This window comes from Mauremys mutica, chromosome 7 (genome assembly GCF_020497125.1).
Source record: "Mauremys mutica isolate MM-2020 ecotype Southern chromosome 7, ASM2049712v1, whole genome shotgun sequence".
Classification (NCBI taxonomy): Eukaryota; Metazoa; Chordata; order Testudines; family Geoemydidae; genus Mauremys; species Mauremys mutica.
This window is the reverse complement of record NC_059078.1, coordinates 32,981,792-32,999,754: the sequence shown is the minus strand read 5'-3', so window position 1 is coordinate 32,999,754 and position 17,963 is coordinate 32,981,792. Positions and strand designations below refer to the sequence as shown.

Genomic DNA, 17,963 nt, shown 5'->3' with positions numbered 1-17,963 from the left:
TCCGGCGGTGCGATTGGCTGTGGCGAAGTGGGGGGATGGGTTCACCCTGTGAACGCTCCATCGCGATTGGTGAATCTCCTCCCCCCACCCTGGAGCCCCATCCCAGATTCTTGGGCTCTGCTTGGCTCTCCACTTGATTGACACGCAGTGCTGTCCAGTAGGTGCGCGGTGCACTCGTCTGGCCAATGAGAAAGCAGCGGGGTGGGCGAGCGGGTGGGACTGGGCCTCGCGCTGCTATAGCCGACATTTTGTGTGGCTCGCGGGGAGAGGAGGCGCGGTCGCTGGCGAGGTTGGTCTTTGTTCGGGGCCGGCGTGTTGCCGTGCTGGGGCCCTGCTTTGTGGGCACAAGAGGGAAGGGGGATGTGGCGGAGTCTGTGGGGAGGCCGGGGGCCCAGGCCGTGTCGGTGGGTTGGGGCGGGGGGGTCTGCGGGGCTGAGGGACGGGATGCGGCTATGGGTGGGGTGGGTTAGGGGCTTACCCAGCCCTGCTGCTCTGTGCGTGGGGAATGGGGACCAGTGGGCAGGGGCCTCCGTGAGGGCCCAGATTGGAGGTGGAGGGTTATAGAGCACAGGGCATTATTTGGACGTGGGGTTCTAGGATGGGGCTGAGTATGAGCGGCTGGGCTGGGTGGGGGTATGGGGCGGGAGAGGTCCCAGTGCGGGATTTGGATTTGTATGGGGGAGGAACTGGGGACGGGGAATGGATGCTGTGAGGCCTTTGAGCTATCTGTGCAAGGGGGGTTACAGAGGTGGGAGTTGGAGGGCAGCTGAGGAATATGAGGGCCATTGGTAGTGTGTATTTGAGGGGCTATATGGGAAACGGGAATATATGGGGCACCAGTGAAGGCTTTGGACTGTGCTGTACATGGGGGGTCAGGACAGGAGAGGTGGTGAGGGCCCTGGCTTTATGTATAGAGATACAGGGCAAGAGGGGGATGTGAGATAGGGTTGGAGGTGGCATGGATTTAGATGATCAGGTAGCTCAGGGTCTGGGGATGAGAAAGGAAGGAAGTGGATTAAGGTGTTGATGGCAGAGCCGGTGTTGTACTTAAAATGCATGTAAGATGCCGCAGCCCTGAGACAAGGGTGTTTGCATGTGCACACTTCTCTTAACTCAGATGTCCCCTGTGAGCATCCCCAAAATCAGAAAATTGCATTGTCTCCCCAGCCGCTAAATCACCAGAGCATTGCAGGAAGCCCATACCATACTTTCACTCCTGTCCAGTGTGGATAAAACTGTAAGGTCCTTGAAATAGAGGCATTATATCCAAACTGTGCTCGTCCCTTTAGCAAACAACAAAAGTTTATTGAATGTGCAAGGAGAGGATTTAGGAGGCAGAGTGCAATTATCTGAGTTAGGATTTGACCTGGAGACTGCAGTTACCATCTTTGTTTATACAAAATGTACTATGGGATCTTAGTGAATTATGCTGGTCCGGGCCTTAGTTCTGTTTTTCCTACAAAAGGTGCATCTCCAACAGCAAAGTGCCTAGAACCCCATTCAAAGCCACTGGTACCAAATTCCCTATTTTATTGTCAAGAACAATTTTAATGGGACATAGGTCATCTCCCCTGATTGTACTTAGCTTTCATGTCAATAGGCTACGTGGATAGGACCCGATCACTGAAGAGTATTAGTAAAGCTTATATAGGAAGGATAGTCTAGTGCACGGGTCAGCAACCTTTCAGAAGTGGTGTGCTGAGTCTTCATTTATTCACTCTAGTTTAAGGTTTTGCGTGCCAGTAACACATTTTAATGTTTTTAGAAGGTCTCTTTCTATAAGTCTATAATATATAACTAAACTATTGTTGTATGTAAAGTAAATAAGGTTTTTAAAATGTTTAAGAAGCTTAATTTAAAATTAAATAAAAATGCAGAGTCCTCCGGACCGGTGGCCAGGACCTGGGCAGTGTGAGTGCCACTGAAAATCAGCTCACCTGCCGCCTTTGTCACACGTGCCATAGGTTGCCTACCCCTAGTCTAGTGGATGGGATACTGGATTGGAACTCCGGAGACCTGGGTTCAATTCCCAGATCAGCTATACTCCTTGCTGGGCAAGTCATTTAATCTACCCTTTGCCTCAGCTCCTGCGTCTATAAAATGGAGGCAATACTGTGGTGAAGAGGGCCATATAAATACAGAGATGTAAAAGAGCATTGCACTTGGATGAGTGCTTCTCCTTCAACCACTTTTCTCTTCTGCCAGGCTCTGCCAAGATGGTGAAACTCTTCATTGGGAATCTGCCCCGGGAGGCAACGGAGCAAGAGATCCGGTCGCTCTTTGAGCAGTATGGGAAGGTGCTGGAATGTGACATCATCAAAAACTATGGCTTTGTGCACATTGAAGACAAGACAGCGGCCGAAGATGCCATTCGTAACCTGCATCACCACAAGCTGCATGGTGTCTGCATCAACGTGGAAGCCAGCAAGAACAAGAGCAAGGCCTCCACCAAGCTGCATGTGGGCAACATCAGCACCACCTGCACTAACCTGGAGCTGCGGGCCAAGTTTGAAGAATATGGCCCGGTAATCGAGTGTGACATAGTGAAGGACTATGCCTTTGTGCACATGGAGCGGGCTGAGGATGCGGTGGAGGCCATCAGGGGCCTAGACAACACAGAGTTCCAAGGTGAAACATGAACCAGGGCAAGTGCAGCCTTCGCTAGGACTAGGTAGCACCAGGTTCTGTCCCGAAGATCAGGTCAGGTGGAAATCTGTTGGTCATGGGGCCCTAATTGTGCTGAATGAATAATGGAGTACCTGGGTAGTGTTCAGACTGATCATGTTGTCTGGATGAGTTTTTTCAGTGTAGATGCTTAACACAACAAGAAGTGCAGAGTTCTTGGGGAGTTGTTTAGGAATTGGATAAACCATGGTTTTTGTTCAAGTTAGAAAAGTGCTTTCATTGGATTTGAGAAATACTTTCAGTTAAGTACGTCTGGTTAACGAACTAGGTAATTCAGTGCTGCTTCTCTGGAGAACTGTTTGTCATACATTTAATAGTCCTGTGGCTGCATCTATGGTTGAAAAAGTGTTACAGGAGATTGAAGGGTATTGACATAGCTGTGGGGAGACTAGGACTGGAATTGCAGGGGGCACTGTGGGTCATGATTGAGTTTCATCATGAACTCAACAGAACTGTGTGTTTGCGGAAGCCCGGGACTTGAATAGCAGGGTTGAGATTGTGGGGCATGGCAGAAATGTAGCAGGAGCTTGCACGAGACCAGACATGTTGGTCCCTCATCTTTAGGAGTATTTAAAGCTTTGTGCAATTATTAAAAGGTGTTAAACAAGAGATCTTTCCTTCCAAAAGTTGTTAAAGGTGACCTGCAAGGAGAGGTGGAGGGAGGAAATGGGCTTCTCTGCTTTTTTTATGATGCATAAAGTTGGTCTGAACAGATTTATTAAATTAAAACTCCTGGTTTGTTTGTTTTTTCCTACACCAGAAATTTGGGTTTTGTTTATGGTGTGAGTCTGCTTCTCTAATCATGAGACAGTGATGACCTCACAAAAGTGAAGAGTGAAAGCTGAGGTTATCAAGAGGAGAAGGGATTTTTAGTTAGACAATAACTTTCTTTCTCTGTTAACTCCTAATGAACTTCAGTTATCAGTCAACCTTTTTGAATAAGGAAGCCTTTATTTATTTATCCTTTAAATTGTTAGAGCTCTGAGATCTCCCAGTAGTCCTGCAAAACCAAAGAAGATCAGACTTGCATTCCTGATCTTTAAGGTTAAGACCAGTGTTAGACATTAGACTGGTCCATAAAATTGTCCTTTTTTTTTTTTTTTAAACCACCAATTTATTAGAACAGGAACAAACAAGAGTAAGTCGTTAGTCTCCAATAGGTTTAGCCTTAGACAGTTAGCCTAATTACAAAAAAAGGTTACTTAGCTGAGTTACTTTGACTCAGAAGAATGTGAAAAAAAGTGAAATGAAGGTTACTCCTGGGGGGGATGCTGCATGACTGATCCCGCCCCCCCCCGAAAATGTCCCCCCGTATTCTCCGCCCCCCCCCCCCGCAGAATTCCTGTGCTTCCCTGCAGAAAACAGGGACGCGCTTGGGGGGGAGGGAATGCAGGTTTTTGGGGGGGATTGCTCCCCTTGAAAAAGAGATCCAGCATGGGGGGGCACATGAAGGGGGGCACCAGCTTGTAACCCCATTTCTGCATGCACAGAGCTACCCATCTGAAGGAGGCTGTCTTGGCTCCCCTGACTCTGCAGCTGAACGCTGCCTCCTGGATCCTAGTGCCAGTTGTACTCCCCTTCTGTGTGCTAGGAGCCTTCCTGTTTTGTGTGCAACAGTGAGTGCCCACGATGAGGTGGGTAAGGGAGTGGGGGAAGAGGCAGTGGGGAAGGAAGGGGAGGGGAAATGTGAGAGTGAGGGGAGGGGGAGCAGGAGACCAGCATCCCTTTGGCCACAGCTGGGGCTCCACCGTTAAGCAGGCCCATTGAACCCTCACCCTGACAAGCCCTTACACCTGGACCCCTCTGATGAGCCCCCCAGCCCACTGATCCTCAAGCAGCTGCACCTTGACCCCCACCCCATCAAGCCCCACTTCCCTGGCATTTGGAGCTCCCCACACCCATACCCCCCTGCTGAACCCCAGTCACCTTCACCTGGATCCCCTGCAGAGTCCCATTGCCCCTGCACCCGGAATCTCCCAATAAACCCCTGTGCATCCAGATCTCCCACTGAGCTGCTGCACCCAGATTGTCCCACATCTGGTTTCCCCCCCCACACTAAGCCCCTCCACACTTAGGTCCTGCTGGGCTGAGCCTGCCTACCCACATCTGGTGCACCTAGCACAGAGGGGCAGAGCCCCAGGGTGTTTCTGGGGCAGGCCCAGCCCTTGCACTGTATCAAGTCAGGTGCAGCCTCACTGCCGAGTCTCTGTACTGCAGGAGGTGGGGGCTTCAGGGTGATCTCCGACCTCAGTGCAGCCAGTGAGCGGCCTATGCTTCCTGCTGCCATGCTGGAGCTACATTTATTTATTGACAAAAAAATTTGCAGAATTTTAAAATATTGTGTGCATAATTTTTTTTTGGTGCAGAATTCCCTCAGGAGTAGAGGGTTTAAAAATGAAAGAATGGCACCATAATGCAGTCAGAATGGTAGGCCATGGCAATCTTGCTGGAGTATTTGACAGTATTTGACTGAATAGGCAATCAATTGACCTTATTTGACCAGTCAACTGACTGACTTACCAAGCCTACTTAAAACCTCCCTGGCTGCCTTAAGCATTGTAAAAAGGCTGAGAGATATCTTGAAGACTCTACCTACAAACTTAGCCTGAGACAAATTGACTTAGTCAACTAAAAAATGGGAGTTCATGATAGAGGATGAATTGATATTGACTTGTTCTGTTGGAACTCTTGAGCTGTGGAGCATGGGAATTACCAGAATGGATCAGAGATGTGGTCTTTCTAGTCTGGTATCCTGTCTGACACCAGCCAATACCAACTGCTTCAGCAGAAGCTTCAGGGGACCCTGTAATAGCATTGATGGGATAACTAGACCCCAGCAGAGGTTAGCTCTTGCCCTGAAGCAGGAGAATTTAAATCTCTTCCAAACTTATTTTTTTTTTATAACACTTACTGTTCTTGTTCTGGCTATCTTTATCCCTGTAAATGGCCAATACTCTTTGAATCCTGCTTAGTTTTTGATCTTGGTGATACCTTGAGGTAGTGAGTTCCACATGTGAATTGTGCTCAGTGTGGAAATAGTGTTTCCTTTGACCTGTTTTAAAATTGCTCCTATCAGTGTTGTGGAATATCCCCATGTTTTTGTATGATGAGAGGGTAAATAGCGCCCAGTCTACTGCCTCTATCCCATTTGTTGTTTTGTGTATTCCTATCACATTCTCTCATTTGTCTCTAAGATAAACAGCCCCATTCATTTAATGGCTTCATATGAGAGTTTTTTCAGGCTCATAATTCTCATCACCTGTCTTTTGCCCTCATCTGTTTCTGATACATACTTTATGGAGCAGGGGTAACCAAAATAGAATGCAGTACTCTAGGTGGCGGTGTCCCAGTGATTTATAGAATGGCATTATATCTTCAGGATTCTCCATCCCATCCCTTATATACCTTAGCACTTTGCTACTGCACACTGTGCAGAGGTTTCCATTGACTTGACCAGAGTGGTGCCCAGATCTCTTACAGAGTTGATTTCAGCTAATTTAGGAACTCAGTAAGTGTTCAGATTAATGCACATAGCAGGGAATACTTTCCATTTATCAACACTGAGCAGTGGCAACAAAACAGATGTCAATTTTTGTTTTTGTCATTCCCAATGTTTGGTTGCATGAGCTGTCTCTGTTCTAGCCGTACAAAAGCCATCTGTTACTGCAATGTGGAAAGCAAGTGGATTTGTAGACTGTCATGTTACACCTGTGCACAGAGCTTTGGGTCCTACAATGGATACACCCTCTCTAGTCTTGGGAGTTAGGCTGTGAAACTCTACCTCAGCTAATGGGCATGTCTGGTACAACCATTGAAAGTGATGCTGCATCTCTCAACACCTCATCCCAAAAGTTAACCTGTTAAGGTTTTGTAGGCATAATTTCTAGTAAAGAAACAGCTGCTTTTCTGTTTAGAACAGAATATTTGTCTTCTCTTAGAAGCAGCAGCCAGGTGTGTCTTTAGGCAGCTCTGTAAAAGAGAGGGTGTGTGCCTGGAGGCCTGACAGTCTTTGGGTCTAAAACGCTGCATTGCACATACCCATATGGCCTACATAGAAATTAATGGGATCTTAGGAAGATTAGCCATTTGAAGCTTGTGGCAGTGCTGCTATTAATGCATGAGCACTTGTTTCGTGTTTCTACTAATAAACTTCTCTGCACCATATGTAGGCTGACATTTGGTTTCCATTTTCTAGTGACAAGCAGAAATAGAACTCTCTCAACTGGTTATATTCAGACTATGAAACAAAGGGTGTTTTGCACCTTGCCACTAATTCTTCTGTCCCAGGCTCAGTGACCAAAAGCTGCTAGCACCCCAAAGCTAGGCTTGGCAGAATTTTATGTTTATAAATCTGTCGCATCTTATGCTGGGGTTACGTTCCGCAGTCTGCACGTTACGCGATCTTCGCTTTACGTGCTTAATCAAAATTACATTGAGTGTAATGACGGGCGGAATCGCCTGCACTACAGGTACAGTATTAAAATTATTTTTTTTTCTTTTTGCCGACTGCGTAAAGCTGAAATCACGCATGTTAAATACGCGTAAGATGCAACAGACCTGTATAATATTTTGTTGGATAGTATTGATTATTTTAAATCAACAAAAATTTAAAAAATTGCTTTAAATGTTCACAGTTGTGTGAAATTAGGGGAGGGAGGGTCAGACAATAGTTATTTAATGACAAGTATCAGAGGGGTAGCCGTGTTAGTCTGGTTCTGTAGAAGCAGCAAAGAATCCTGTGGCACCTTATAGACTAACAGATGTTTTTGCAGCATGAGCTTTCGTGGGTGAATACCCACTTCTTCGGATGCAAGTAGTGGAAATTTCCAGGGGCAGGTAAATATAAGCAAGCAAGAAGCAAGCTAGAGATAACGAGGTTAGATTTAATGACAGTAGACATTGAGATTCAAAACATTAAAGATTAATAATAGTTAAAACACAGTGTCAACATCACATATTAAAATATACAAAGTAAATATCCTTCAATCAAACTCTTAAGTTCTCAAGCAGCATTTTTCTTATGTTGCCTATCTGTAAATTTTAATTATCGATGGAAATATTTTTTCCACTGGTTAGTGTATGTACAGTGAAATAGATGTTTTCTGATTAAAAATCAAATTCTTCCAAGCCTACTCATAGCACTTCCATAATTCCCATGAAATAAGCTGGTGGGTTCTAGCCCAGTTCCTGTGAACAGGTGTGCACCTTTCATGAACACACTGAAAGTCCAAAGATTGAACTGGCCATGGAGGATGAACCCGCCTCTCTTCGACGTGGCCCTCCAGGTCAGGATTGAGACATGTTGTCTGGGTGGGGATGCTGGCACATTGTGCGGGCACCGGTAGTTCCAGACCTATTTTATAGATAAGTTATTTCAGCTTTCAGGGCTGCCAATATGGTACACTACACCATAGTGTGTGTGGGAAATCTAGAATATATAAAATATGACGTTACTTGTCTTTTTTTTTTTGGTTTTTTTTTTTTGAGTGCGACTTTATTACTTGCTTCTGAAAACACAAGCACCATTAGGGGTAACATTTTCAAAAACACAAGTCACTTAACCTCTTAAGACCTATTTTCAAAAGTGACATGGGCATTTTTGAAAATGGTACACTTGATCTATAACGGGTCCCCAACGCAGTGCCCACGGGTGCCATGGCACCCTCCGGGGCATCTAAGTGCGCCCATGTACTGGCCAGTGGACTAGCATCCACCGAAATGCCACCGACAAGCAGCGTCATCCAGAGGCAATGCCGCCGGCATTTCGGTGGTGACGCCTCTGGATGATGATGCTTGTCGCCGGCATTTTGGCGGCGACACCTATTGACATTGCCGCTTGGCGGCATTTCGACGGATGCTCGTCCGTCCTCTGTGGCTCGTCGTCTGGCACGCGCCAGACAAAAAAGGTTGGGGACCACTGATCTGTAACATGGGGAAGTTGGCCATGTTGCACCCACCATCTTCACAGATATGCATTCTGGCGGACCATATCCCTTTCGCCGAAGTGATGTTTGAGGCTGAAGGCCCAGATGGGACTTGTTCAAAGAAATGCTTGAGAACAAGAGGGCATGCTCATTTCAGTCAAATGTACACCCAAATAGTGGCCTCAAGCTCCTGACAGCTGTCTAAGAATAGCTATTTTTAACTGGAACTGTGCAGAGGTATTTCTGGCCATGCGATGTCTTGGCAGACTGCTGTGGCGAATATACACTCTTTTAAGGATTCTGTGTGACAAGTCTATCTGATCTACATTGGAGTAGCATGGAAAGTGCCTTTGGGTTAATCTAGTCCATCCCTCATGATAAAATGGAATATAAAAAGGGCTGCTCAACTCTTACTGCAGAGTTTATTTGGTAGGTTGCTATGGTCAAGTATCGTATATCTAGCTTTCCAGCCCTGAGCCTACAGTACTTTCCTACCTGTTTAGTATCCATCTCAAACACTTGATGTGAAGCACCATAGAGGGCGAATGCAATGGTGTCCTTCTCTGTCAGGTAAGTGCCGTAGTGGTAAGTTGCTTTGCTACTGTAAACACTGGCTATATTTCTGTAATTTAAGGTAAGTCAAGTTGGCAAGTTAACTTGTGCAGTTTAAACTGGGACTGTTTATGGACCTTCTGGCTAAAGGATTACTGGATTCTGTTGTGATTTATGTTCTGTAACATCTAACTGAAATGGTGGCTCTTGATGTAGAATATAATCTGGGCTTTGACTCTCTGAATGCTGCTGAGGGCCGGATACTATGTTGGAGATAGAGGTTGCATGTTGTGGTTACAATGCTTTTTTCTTTTCCAGCTTCATGTGCAGAAGCTCCTTCGGTGTCACCCAGTTGGAGGGACCCTCTCACCTCTGCTTTTTACATTGCAAAGCACAAGAATGGTGATGAATAAATAGCTTTAATACACTGAAAGTAGCAAGTAACTCAGTAATTAAAACAACTAAATATTTTCAGATTAGCTGGCAAAAGTGCTATACTTAAATCTGAACTTAATACCAAAACCACAAGGATCCCTACATTATGCTCCTTGAAGTATTGGCTGTTTCACACCAAGAACTCCTTTGTAGTGTCTCTATTCAGTCTCTTGTCCTACTGTCAAAACTTTGAGTGACAAGTAGACAGTTTCTGGTCTGAAATGCTCCTTTGCTTTGGGCTAACTGGCAAATCCACTTTCTTTGTAGTACATCATCTACATCTAGCATGCAACTACAGCATTCTTGCTGTTCTAAGGTGTATGGTATAAGAAACTAAATAGAATAGATTGCCTCCTCTGCAAGGAGAAGCTCACTTGCTGTATGTATTCAGCGGAGCCATCTTGGCAAAAAAAACTGCCAAAGAAAAATCTAGCACTGAGTTCTGCAGGAATCACTGATATTGAAAACAGAACAGCAGGTTAGTTCTAGGTTAGGTTCGCAGACTAAACATGCAGCCAAAGTGCTTGTAGTGTGAGATATTTCATGTGTAACTTTTTCATTTGAGGTGGAAGAGCAAATTGCTCTTACAAAACTGTTAATGATCCAGAGGTTTATAGCTAACTTGCATGGAAAGATTGCCTTACACAATTTGGTTAGTGCTTTCAAACTTGGCAGTCTAAACTTGCATGTCAAGATTGCTGTAAAGGCATCTAAATAAGTGGCCTGACATTCAGAGCAGCTCCCACTGACTTCAGTGTCAGAGGAAAATGTTTTTCCACAAAACTGACCATAAGCAATGGAAAACCACAAGCACATGCAATAGTTCTACAATGTTTTGTCCACACAGCCCATGACTTCTATATCCATCCTGCTACTTTTTCCCCATCAGGTGCTTCAGGCTTTGTGTTTTAAAAAGGGGGTTAGATCTCTTTGGACATTGGTAGGAGCATCTCCATGCCCTTTCTGCCAGTTAACATCTCCTGGTCTCCCCTGTGGCCTGGATGGTGGGCACGTGGTTCCTTTTTGTTTAGCTGCTCTGCAAATCGCCTGCCATAAGATTGCTGTATTGTACGTCTCTGGTAATGCCCAGCCTTCACCAGGCCTGGGAGTCTAGACCATTTTGAATTGTACTTGGGCTGCCAATGTATGTAACTTTCTTGAACTTGAACCCGCTTGCTAAGTATGGTAGTTCATGCTGTGTTGTTCCTGGTCTGCTCTGACAATCATTATATGCATATCTTCTGAAAAGTCATCTTGGGATTTGTCAGGATGTTTCCTTCCAGAGTTCCATCAATAACCATTCCAAGACCGATACAATCACTGGAGATCTTGGGAGTTCTGTCTATTCTTGGGGCTCCGCACCACTTCACGTGGGTAAATCTTAGTAGACAGGAGCCAATATCCCGTAAAAGCTGACGGGTAAAATTGTTGGTTTGACTCATGGGCAGAATGCTCAATAATTGTAGCTATCTGGTTAGATGTATTGAGGGGGTGAATCGATCAGCTTGTCTTGATACATTTTAAATCAAGATTTAATATGCTTTGTTTTGTTACAAATCTTGTGGTTTTCCATGTGGCGTCAATTTATTATAGCAACCATTCTTGCGTCTGTTTCTTAAAGGCAAGCGGATGCACGTGCAGTTGTCCACCAGTCGGCTCAGGACCGCGCCCGGGATGGGAGACAAGAGCGGCTGCTATCGGTGCGGGAAAGAAGGGCACTGGTCTAAAGAGTGTCCGGTAGATCGCACGGGGCAAGTGCCTGACTTTACCGAAACCTATAATGAGCAGTACGGAGCGGTGCGCACTCCCTACCCCGCGGGCTATGGGGAGACCATGTATTACGATGATGGGTATGGAGCAATGGTCGACTACTACAAAAGATATCGCGTGAGGCCCTATGCTACGGCATCTGCGTACGACGCCTATGCAGAGCAAACAATGGCCCAGTATTCGCAGTATGCGCAATACTCCCAAGTACAAACCACAGCCATGGCCGCCACCACAGCCATGGCCGCCACCACAGCCATGGCCAATCGCCTTACTGCTACCCTAGACCCTTACGATAGAGCGCTGCTGCCAACCCCGGGAGCAGCAGCAGCGGCAGTAGCTGCAGCTGCAACTGCCGCTGCAGCAGCCGCATCCTCCACCTATTACACCCGGGATAGAAGCCCCCTGCGCCGCACGGCAACCGCGGCCACCACCGTCGGAGAGGCGTACGGTTATGAACGTTGTCAGCTGTCTCCAGTCTCGTCGGTCGCTCGGGCCTCCCTCTACGATGTTCAGCGGTTCGGGCGGGAGTCGTATGCAGACAGGGCGCGGTACTCTGCGTTTTGAGTCGGAGGTGAGAGCACTTTCCGGTCTAGTTCATAGGTTTTTATCCTGATACTTTGAGGACATGGGGATCCTCTTCCTAGGTTCTAAGTACCTAACATACATGGTGCTACAGGGGCATGTTTGGCCCTGTATCGCTGGATGCTAGCAAAAAGTGCCTTACATCTATTAAACTCTGAATTTCACTTGTCAGGCATTTGGCAAAGCTTTGATCCTTGTTAGGACTTTAAATCAATCATACTTCAGGCCTTTTACTTGGAAGTAGACATTTTCCAAAGCCAGGATGTAAAAATGAAATGTAAACTGAGTCAAGTCCAGAAATAATGCATGTTTTTCTGAGGTATCTGTCATCAGAGTATCCAGTGCATTGTGCATATAACTGAAACAGGTGTACATGTAGGGCTTGGAACATTTCCCCCAAATAGGGCATGTTTTATATTACCTGTGCTGCTACTGTACAGGTACATGAATAAGACCAGAAATGGAATTTTGGGGATACAGCCAGGGGATTAATTGTCAAGGGGATTCAAATTCCTGCAGTTAAAGGCCAGAGCATGATTACAGTTGTCACTATACTCTAAGAATAAGCTCAGATTTATGATGAGAGGGTTGTTGAGAGCTCTGCCCCCCCTCCCCCTTGGCGGTGTTCCTTCAAACTCATGTACTGGGATGTGATGTTGTGGGAAGCTGTTTAGGACCCAGAATATCTAGGGCATTGTAACTTGCAGTGAACACGAATTTCCAGGTGAAATGACTTACAACTATTGTGTGGATCTTGGGTGTAGTTTCCTCTGAGCAGTCTCTTCTGTACTAGATGAATCTTCCCAGTGGCCTTGTGGGAGCCCCCACAGAGAGGGAGCTATAGTAGTCTAATTTAGGAAGTGGGAGGGCACATGCGCTGAACGAGTCAAAGATGAAAGAAATTACTGGCACTTGTTTGCTCCTCTTGGGACTTCAGGAGCAGAGGTGAATCAGGGAGTTAAGGCCTTCAGGGCAGGTGCACTGTCTTACTGGTCTGAACTACCACAAATACTGTTCACAAAATAATATTTGGAGCTTGCAAGTTGCCTGAGAGTCAGGAGAATGTCTTGCATTGAGGATAATGGTCACTGTCTTGTTTTTTCCTGCCAATGAGCATCCTGTTTACCATAATGCCTGCTCCCAAGGAACAGGAGCATTCACCCACAACTGCTTTAACTTGTCTCAGTTTAAATAGTTGGAAGCTTGTGGCATGGCCTCCAGTGATACTAGGTGACCTAGGAGGGGCCAGAGGATTTGACAGATGATGATGGAGGATTAGAATTCTCAGCTTAAATTTGAGTCCCCTCTTACACACCTGGTGTAGCTGGTCTGTCCAGTTCTCCTACCAGTCTGTTGTTGTGGGAGGGACTTCACTTTATAGGGTTGGATTCTTCACTCAGCTCACTTTGCACAAAGGTTCTCACCTTGTCATTGCACCACTCCTAGCGAGAAGGACCTGGGAATCTGCCGGGGCTCCTCTTGCATGTGGCCAGGGTTCAAATGTAAAAGTAATGAGAGAGTTTCTGACTCAAATAACAGCATTGTACTCTGAGCTGAGTTTAGCCCAGGTAGTAGCATTTTGTTCTTCAATGACTTGTTTGATTACAGCAAAAGAGGCTGAGGCAGTGCATTTCCGGGGGTTGCTTTTGTTGCAGTGCATTGGAGAGTTATCTACTGATTCCCCCACTGAGTAGGCCATTCTGCATCCTCTCTCAAAAGTTCATTAGCTGTTAGGTTCATATAGGGTTGCAATGAATCTTGTAATAGGTTTCAATTTCAGTGCAAGAAGACACCAAGCTGAATACAAGACACCATGTCTGTTGGGATTTAGGCTCCTAAATCATTTAGGCACTTTGGAACATTTTACCCTTAATCCCTAAAGTCAGCTGCTGAGAGTCTGTGTTCAGGAAGCAGTTTCTGCTAGTAAGTAGGGTCCTTGGGCACTTTAAACTTTATTAAAAGAAACCTTGTGTAAAGTAAATGGGGTGTTTAAACCTAAATTTCTTGGCCATTGTTTAAAGGCCAAAAGGTAAAATTTTCAAAAGTGCCTAACCCCTGTTGACTTGGGTTCCTATGTCACTTTAGTGCTTTTGAAGACTTCACCCAAAATCTTCTGGAGACTGAGCTATCTGATTTCTTAATTCTCTCTTCTTGTTTAATTCAAGCTGTCTTTGAATTGTGAGCAAGAACAACCTCAACCTGGGGAGCTATTTTTAGTCCATGTTCTGGAAACTTAGATCCACAGCAAGAAGATGAGCTTCTAAATGGGCTGGAGGTCTTGATGCTATTGCATTTCAGAGAAGATATTTGAACAGGGTTTTGTTAGTGCCATAACTTGAATGCTACACTTAACTGTATTAAACTACAGAGATTGTTTAATTGGCCCACTCATACCAATAGCTACAGCACAGCAGATGCCTCCTATAAAACTTTGTTTAGGCACATTCTAAGAAGCAGAACTACTCTCTGTCCTTGGAAAAATCTTCCCTGCCACCTAGAAGTAGGTGGAGCAGGCCTGTTGTAAAGGACCAGGTCAGTGTACTGATGGAAGCCCTCTGTGCACTTCTTGTCACCCCAGTAGCGGGGGTGGGTACAGGGATTTTAATCAGGATGTCCATCCTGGGCCCCATGTGAACATTAGGTCTTCGGTATCAGGCTCTGGCTATTAGAGGTCCACTTGGCTCGGCGCTCCATTGCCCTCTAACTACTGGTAAAAGGAGCTTTCTCTTCTCCCCACACCAGCTGGCTGTTGGTAGGGAAGGGCCAGGATGAGAATTCTGCTGCTTCAGCCCCTGCTGTGGTGTTTGCTTTGCCAAGCAGCTATAAAGTGAAACTGACTTGGTTGTTGGCTTCCTAGCTCTGCCTAAGGAATTCTGAACAGCAGCTATGAATAGAATCGGTTTAGTTAATTTTGTTTTGCTGCTTGGCAAAATGATGAGCATCAGCAGAAGCACTAGAACTGCCTGCGGACTCAGAGATATGCTGTACTGGTCAGATTAGGAAGGCTGTCTAAAAATTAGAAACTTAATCTCTTAACTGAAAGAACTTGAAATGGATTCCAGTGTGGGAGGGCTGCCTGCACATGCTCTGGAGTAACTTTTTTCAAAACTCAGTCATTGGTCATTAAGGACCCATTCCTGAACAAATATAATCTTAGTTTTTTTTCAGAGTTTGGAGGTCAGTTTACATACAGTTGCCTCTAACAGAGGAAATAAATGGAGTATAATTACACATGAAGTGGTTTTCTCTATAAATGGAATGAATTCTATAAACAAGCAGCTCTTCACGGTAAAAGCAAAAGCCTGAACTTGTTTGACCAAATCACAGCCACGACCAAGAAGTAAACATGAAGCCCAATTTTATGTCTTTGGTTTTGGACCCAGTTAACACAGAGCTTGGAAACAGGAACCTCATTAATGCCATAACCATTAAGGATTTCTCATGTTGATTTTTGTGGCTTTCAGGAACAGATAGGTTGACTTCTTCTCTAGGAAATGCACCTCTTCTTTGTACAGGAGACTCAAGGTGGCCTGAGTGTATTTGAGGGCAGAAATCTGTCTTTAGGCCTTTGAATGAATTGTGCTTTTTATCTTTCAGGTAGGATATGTGCGGCTGGACGTCGGGTTCCTGTTGCACGTGAAATCTATATCGTACGTGTCAAACTGTGCTGGGCTTCAAAGCATACTGATCACGGCTAATGCATTTACTCTTAATGGACATTTGTCTCTCTTCAAAGTGTAGTGAATAGTAACTTCTTAACTTCCTTTTCTATTTTTCAGAAATTGCTTTAAATAATTTTTTGGCCTTTTATTTTTCCATGACCCTAGAGCCATTATTCTTTGCTGCTCTCTGGGACCTTAATACCCTTTACCCAATCTAAGCCCAGCTTTTGAGCTAGAGTAGTTGCAGTGCCATTTTACTCTTTTTTTGGAGACGTGCTTGAGATTACTGTCTTCCTCTTGCAGTTCAGTTTGTAGCTTGCTTGTTTAATAGTATGTTTGTTTTTTTAAAGGTGAATAACCAGTCTTAGTTAACTATGAAATATTAATCTTAACGTAGTATTGCGAATTCTGCTCCCCTTAGTTCTAGCCTGCAGTCTGGAGTCGTCTCTTCTGCCCCAATATTATTTTTGGAATATAACCTGTAACTCTCCTTCTCTCTGAAGTTTAGCATCGTTTGACCGCCTCTTTTTCCAGCAAAATAAACACTTGTAACAGATGAGAGTATACTTGTGTCTTGTGTAAACCAGAACCATGCCTGGTGCACTGGTCTAAGCTTGTGGGAGTGATTTTATGGAATGAAACAGTTCAAGACTGAATACTTAAGCCACTATTATAGTAGTGCCTGGAACTTCAAAGGACAGTGGAGGTTCCATTGTGCTAGGCACTGTAAATACACATAGCTATCACAAAGATTACAATCTAAATAGACAAGACAAGGGGCAGGAGTAGGGTGACCAGATGTCCCGATTTTATGAGGACAGTCCTGATTTTTGGGGGCTTTGTCTTATATAGGTGCCTATTACCCCCCACTCCAGTCCTGATTTTTCACACTTGCTGTCTGGTCACCCTAGGCAGGAGTAACTCAGTAACACTAGGAAAAATGTGTAGCTGAATTGGCAATTGAACTCAGGTCTACAGAGTCCTTAGCCATTGCATTATGCGCTAGTCCTTTCCAGTTCACCTCTGAGCATGGTCTAGGTCTAAGCTATATCCTTTGAGAGGCAACAGTAGGAAGGAATTTCTCAGCTGTTGCAGGATTTACAGCCTTATTCATGCTGCTTTGATGTGGAACTTCCTCTTCAGGGTTGTATAGGGCCCATGCTGCATGGGGAAAGAGCCACAGGCTGATCTCACTGCTTCTCAGCAGTTTCCTCTTGTGAGGAAGTTGCAGTTTGAAAAAGATATAAGGAGGTAAGTAGGTCTCTGCAGCAGCAACCCTGCTCTGTCAAATCCCTCTGAAGAGAGAAGCAGCTCTGTGTCTCTTGATAAACTTGAAGGGCATGAGCCAAGTTCAGAGTTGGAGGTGCCTGAACAAATCTATTTCCATCTAGTTTAGTCTACTCTGACTGTCTTACTACCACTACTCTATAATCAGATCTGTAGTCTGCAAGGAAAGCAGGGTGAGGAGGTGGCTTGTGGCAGCTTATGATCTAGTTGCAAAAGAGGAAAAGCTCCTGAGCTGGGTAAATGCCTGTGTGAGATCCTGCACAAATAGTGTAGATACAAGAAATGCTTCTGATGTGCATTCCCAGATGAGTACATGGAGGTACACTCACAGCAGTTGCCTTCTCAGTCAGGTACCTTGCCTGTTGACTTCTGAAGTCTGAAGGTGACATACAAGGGCTGTGTCTGCTCAGTGAAGAAACAGCAATTGAGCTGGTGTAGGATTAGAATGAGGAGGGTTTTTTTTTTCCCCCAGGGCATTGTGATTCCCAATCACTGCTCCCCTTGTACTTTGTTAGCTTTTTGAACTTATCCAAAGCTGCCTCATAGCCATCCTACTACTAAATCTTGCTTCCTTGTGGCCTGCTGAGTGGGCCATTGTAGCTGGTTTTCTTTCTGGGGGTGGGGTTTCCTGCTGCTTCCACCCTGTCTTAAGATCCCTAATATCCTCAAATCTAGCTCCCTAATCTAGTCTAGTGAATAAATGAGTAGGAAAACAGAAATAGTGTAAACCTCAACAGCTCCCATCTGACCAGCTGAGGCCATTTTCTACACTCCTCCACTCCTGTTTTAAATACCCTCTCTCACAACACCACTTTTGTGCATTGTCCTATGCTGCCCTTTTCCTATGGGGAAAATTTCCCTATCCAAATCTGTAAAGCCATCATCCCCTTATCCTCCAACTAACACATACCAAAAACTGCCGCCTTATGCTGCTGGTGATCAATCTGGCTACATTAGGGCAACAAAAATAAGGCGTGGATCCTCAAATACTGTTGATGTGTGGATCTAAGCTCTTTGTGTATTTTCTGTAAACATTCAACACCTATGTCATCTTTCACAGCCCTTC

General features: G+C 45.2%; 1 protein-coding gene across 3 annotated transcripts; it reads left to right on the top strand.

Moving 5' to 3' along the window:
- The first annotated feature begins 199 nt into the window (after positions 1 to 199).
- Positions 200 to 16,166, top strand: LOC123374254 (RNA-binding protein 4B-like). 3 transcript variants are annotated; one of them, XM_045024013.1, is made up of 5 exons: positions 200 to 289; positions 2,206 to 2,628; positions 9,480 to 9,563; positions 11,218 to 11,937; positions 15,546 to 16,166. In XM_045024013.1, exons 2-4 carry the CDS (start codon positions 2,217 to 2,219, stop codon positions 11,928 to 11,930), a joined length of 1,209 nt encoding a protein of 402 aa, XP_044879948.1. In that variant the 5' UTR covers positions 200 to 289; positions 2,206 to 2,216; the 3' UTR covers positions 11,931 to 11,937; positions 15,546 to 16,166. The 3 variants fall into 3 exon arrangements, with proteins under 3 accessions (XP_044879948.1, XP_044879949.1, XP_044879950.1); XM_045024014.1 differs by lacking the exon at positions 9,480 to 9,563; XM_045024015.1 differs by lacking the exons at positions 9,480 to 9,563; positions 11,218 to 11,937.
- The last annotated feature ends 1,797 nt before the right edge of the window (positions 16,167 to 17,963 follow it).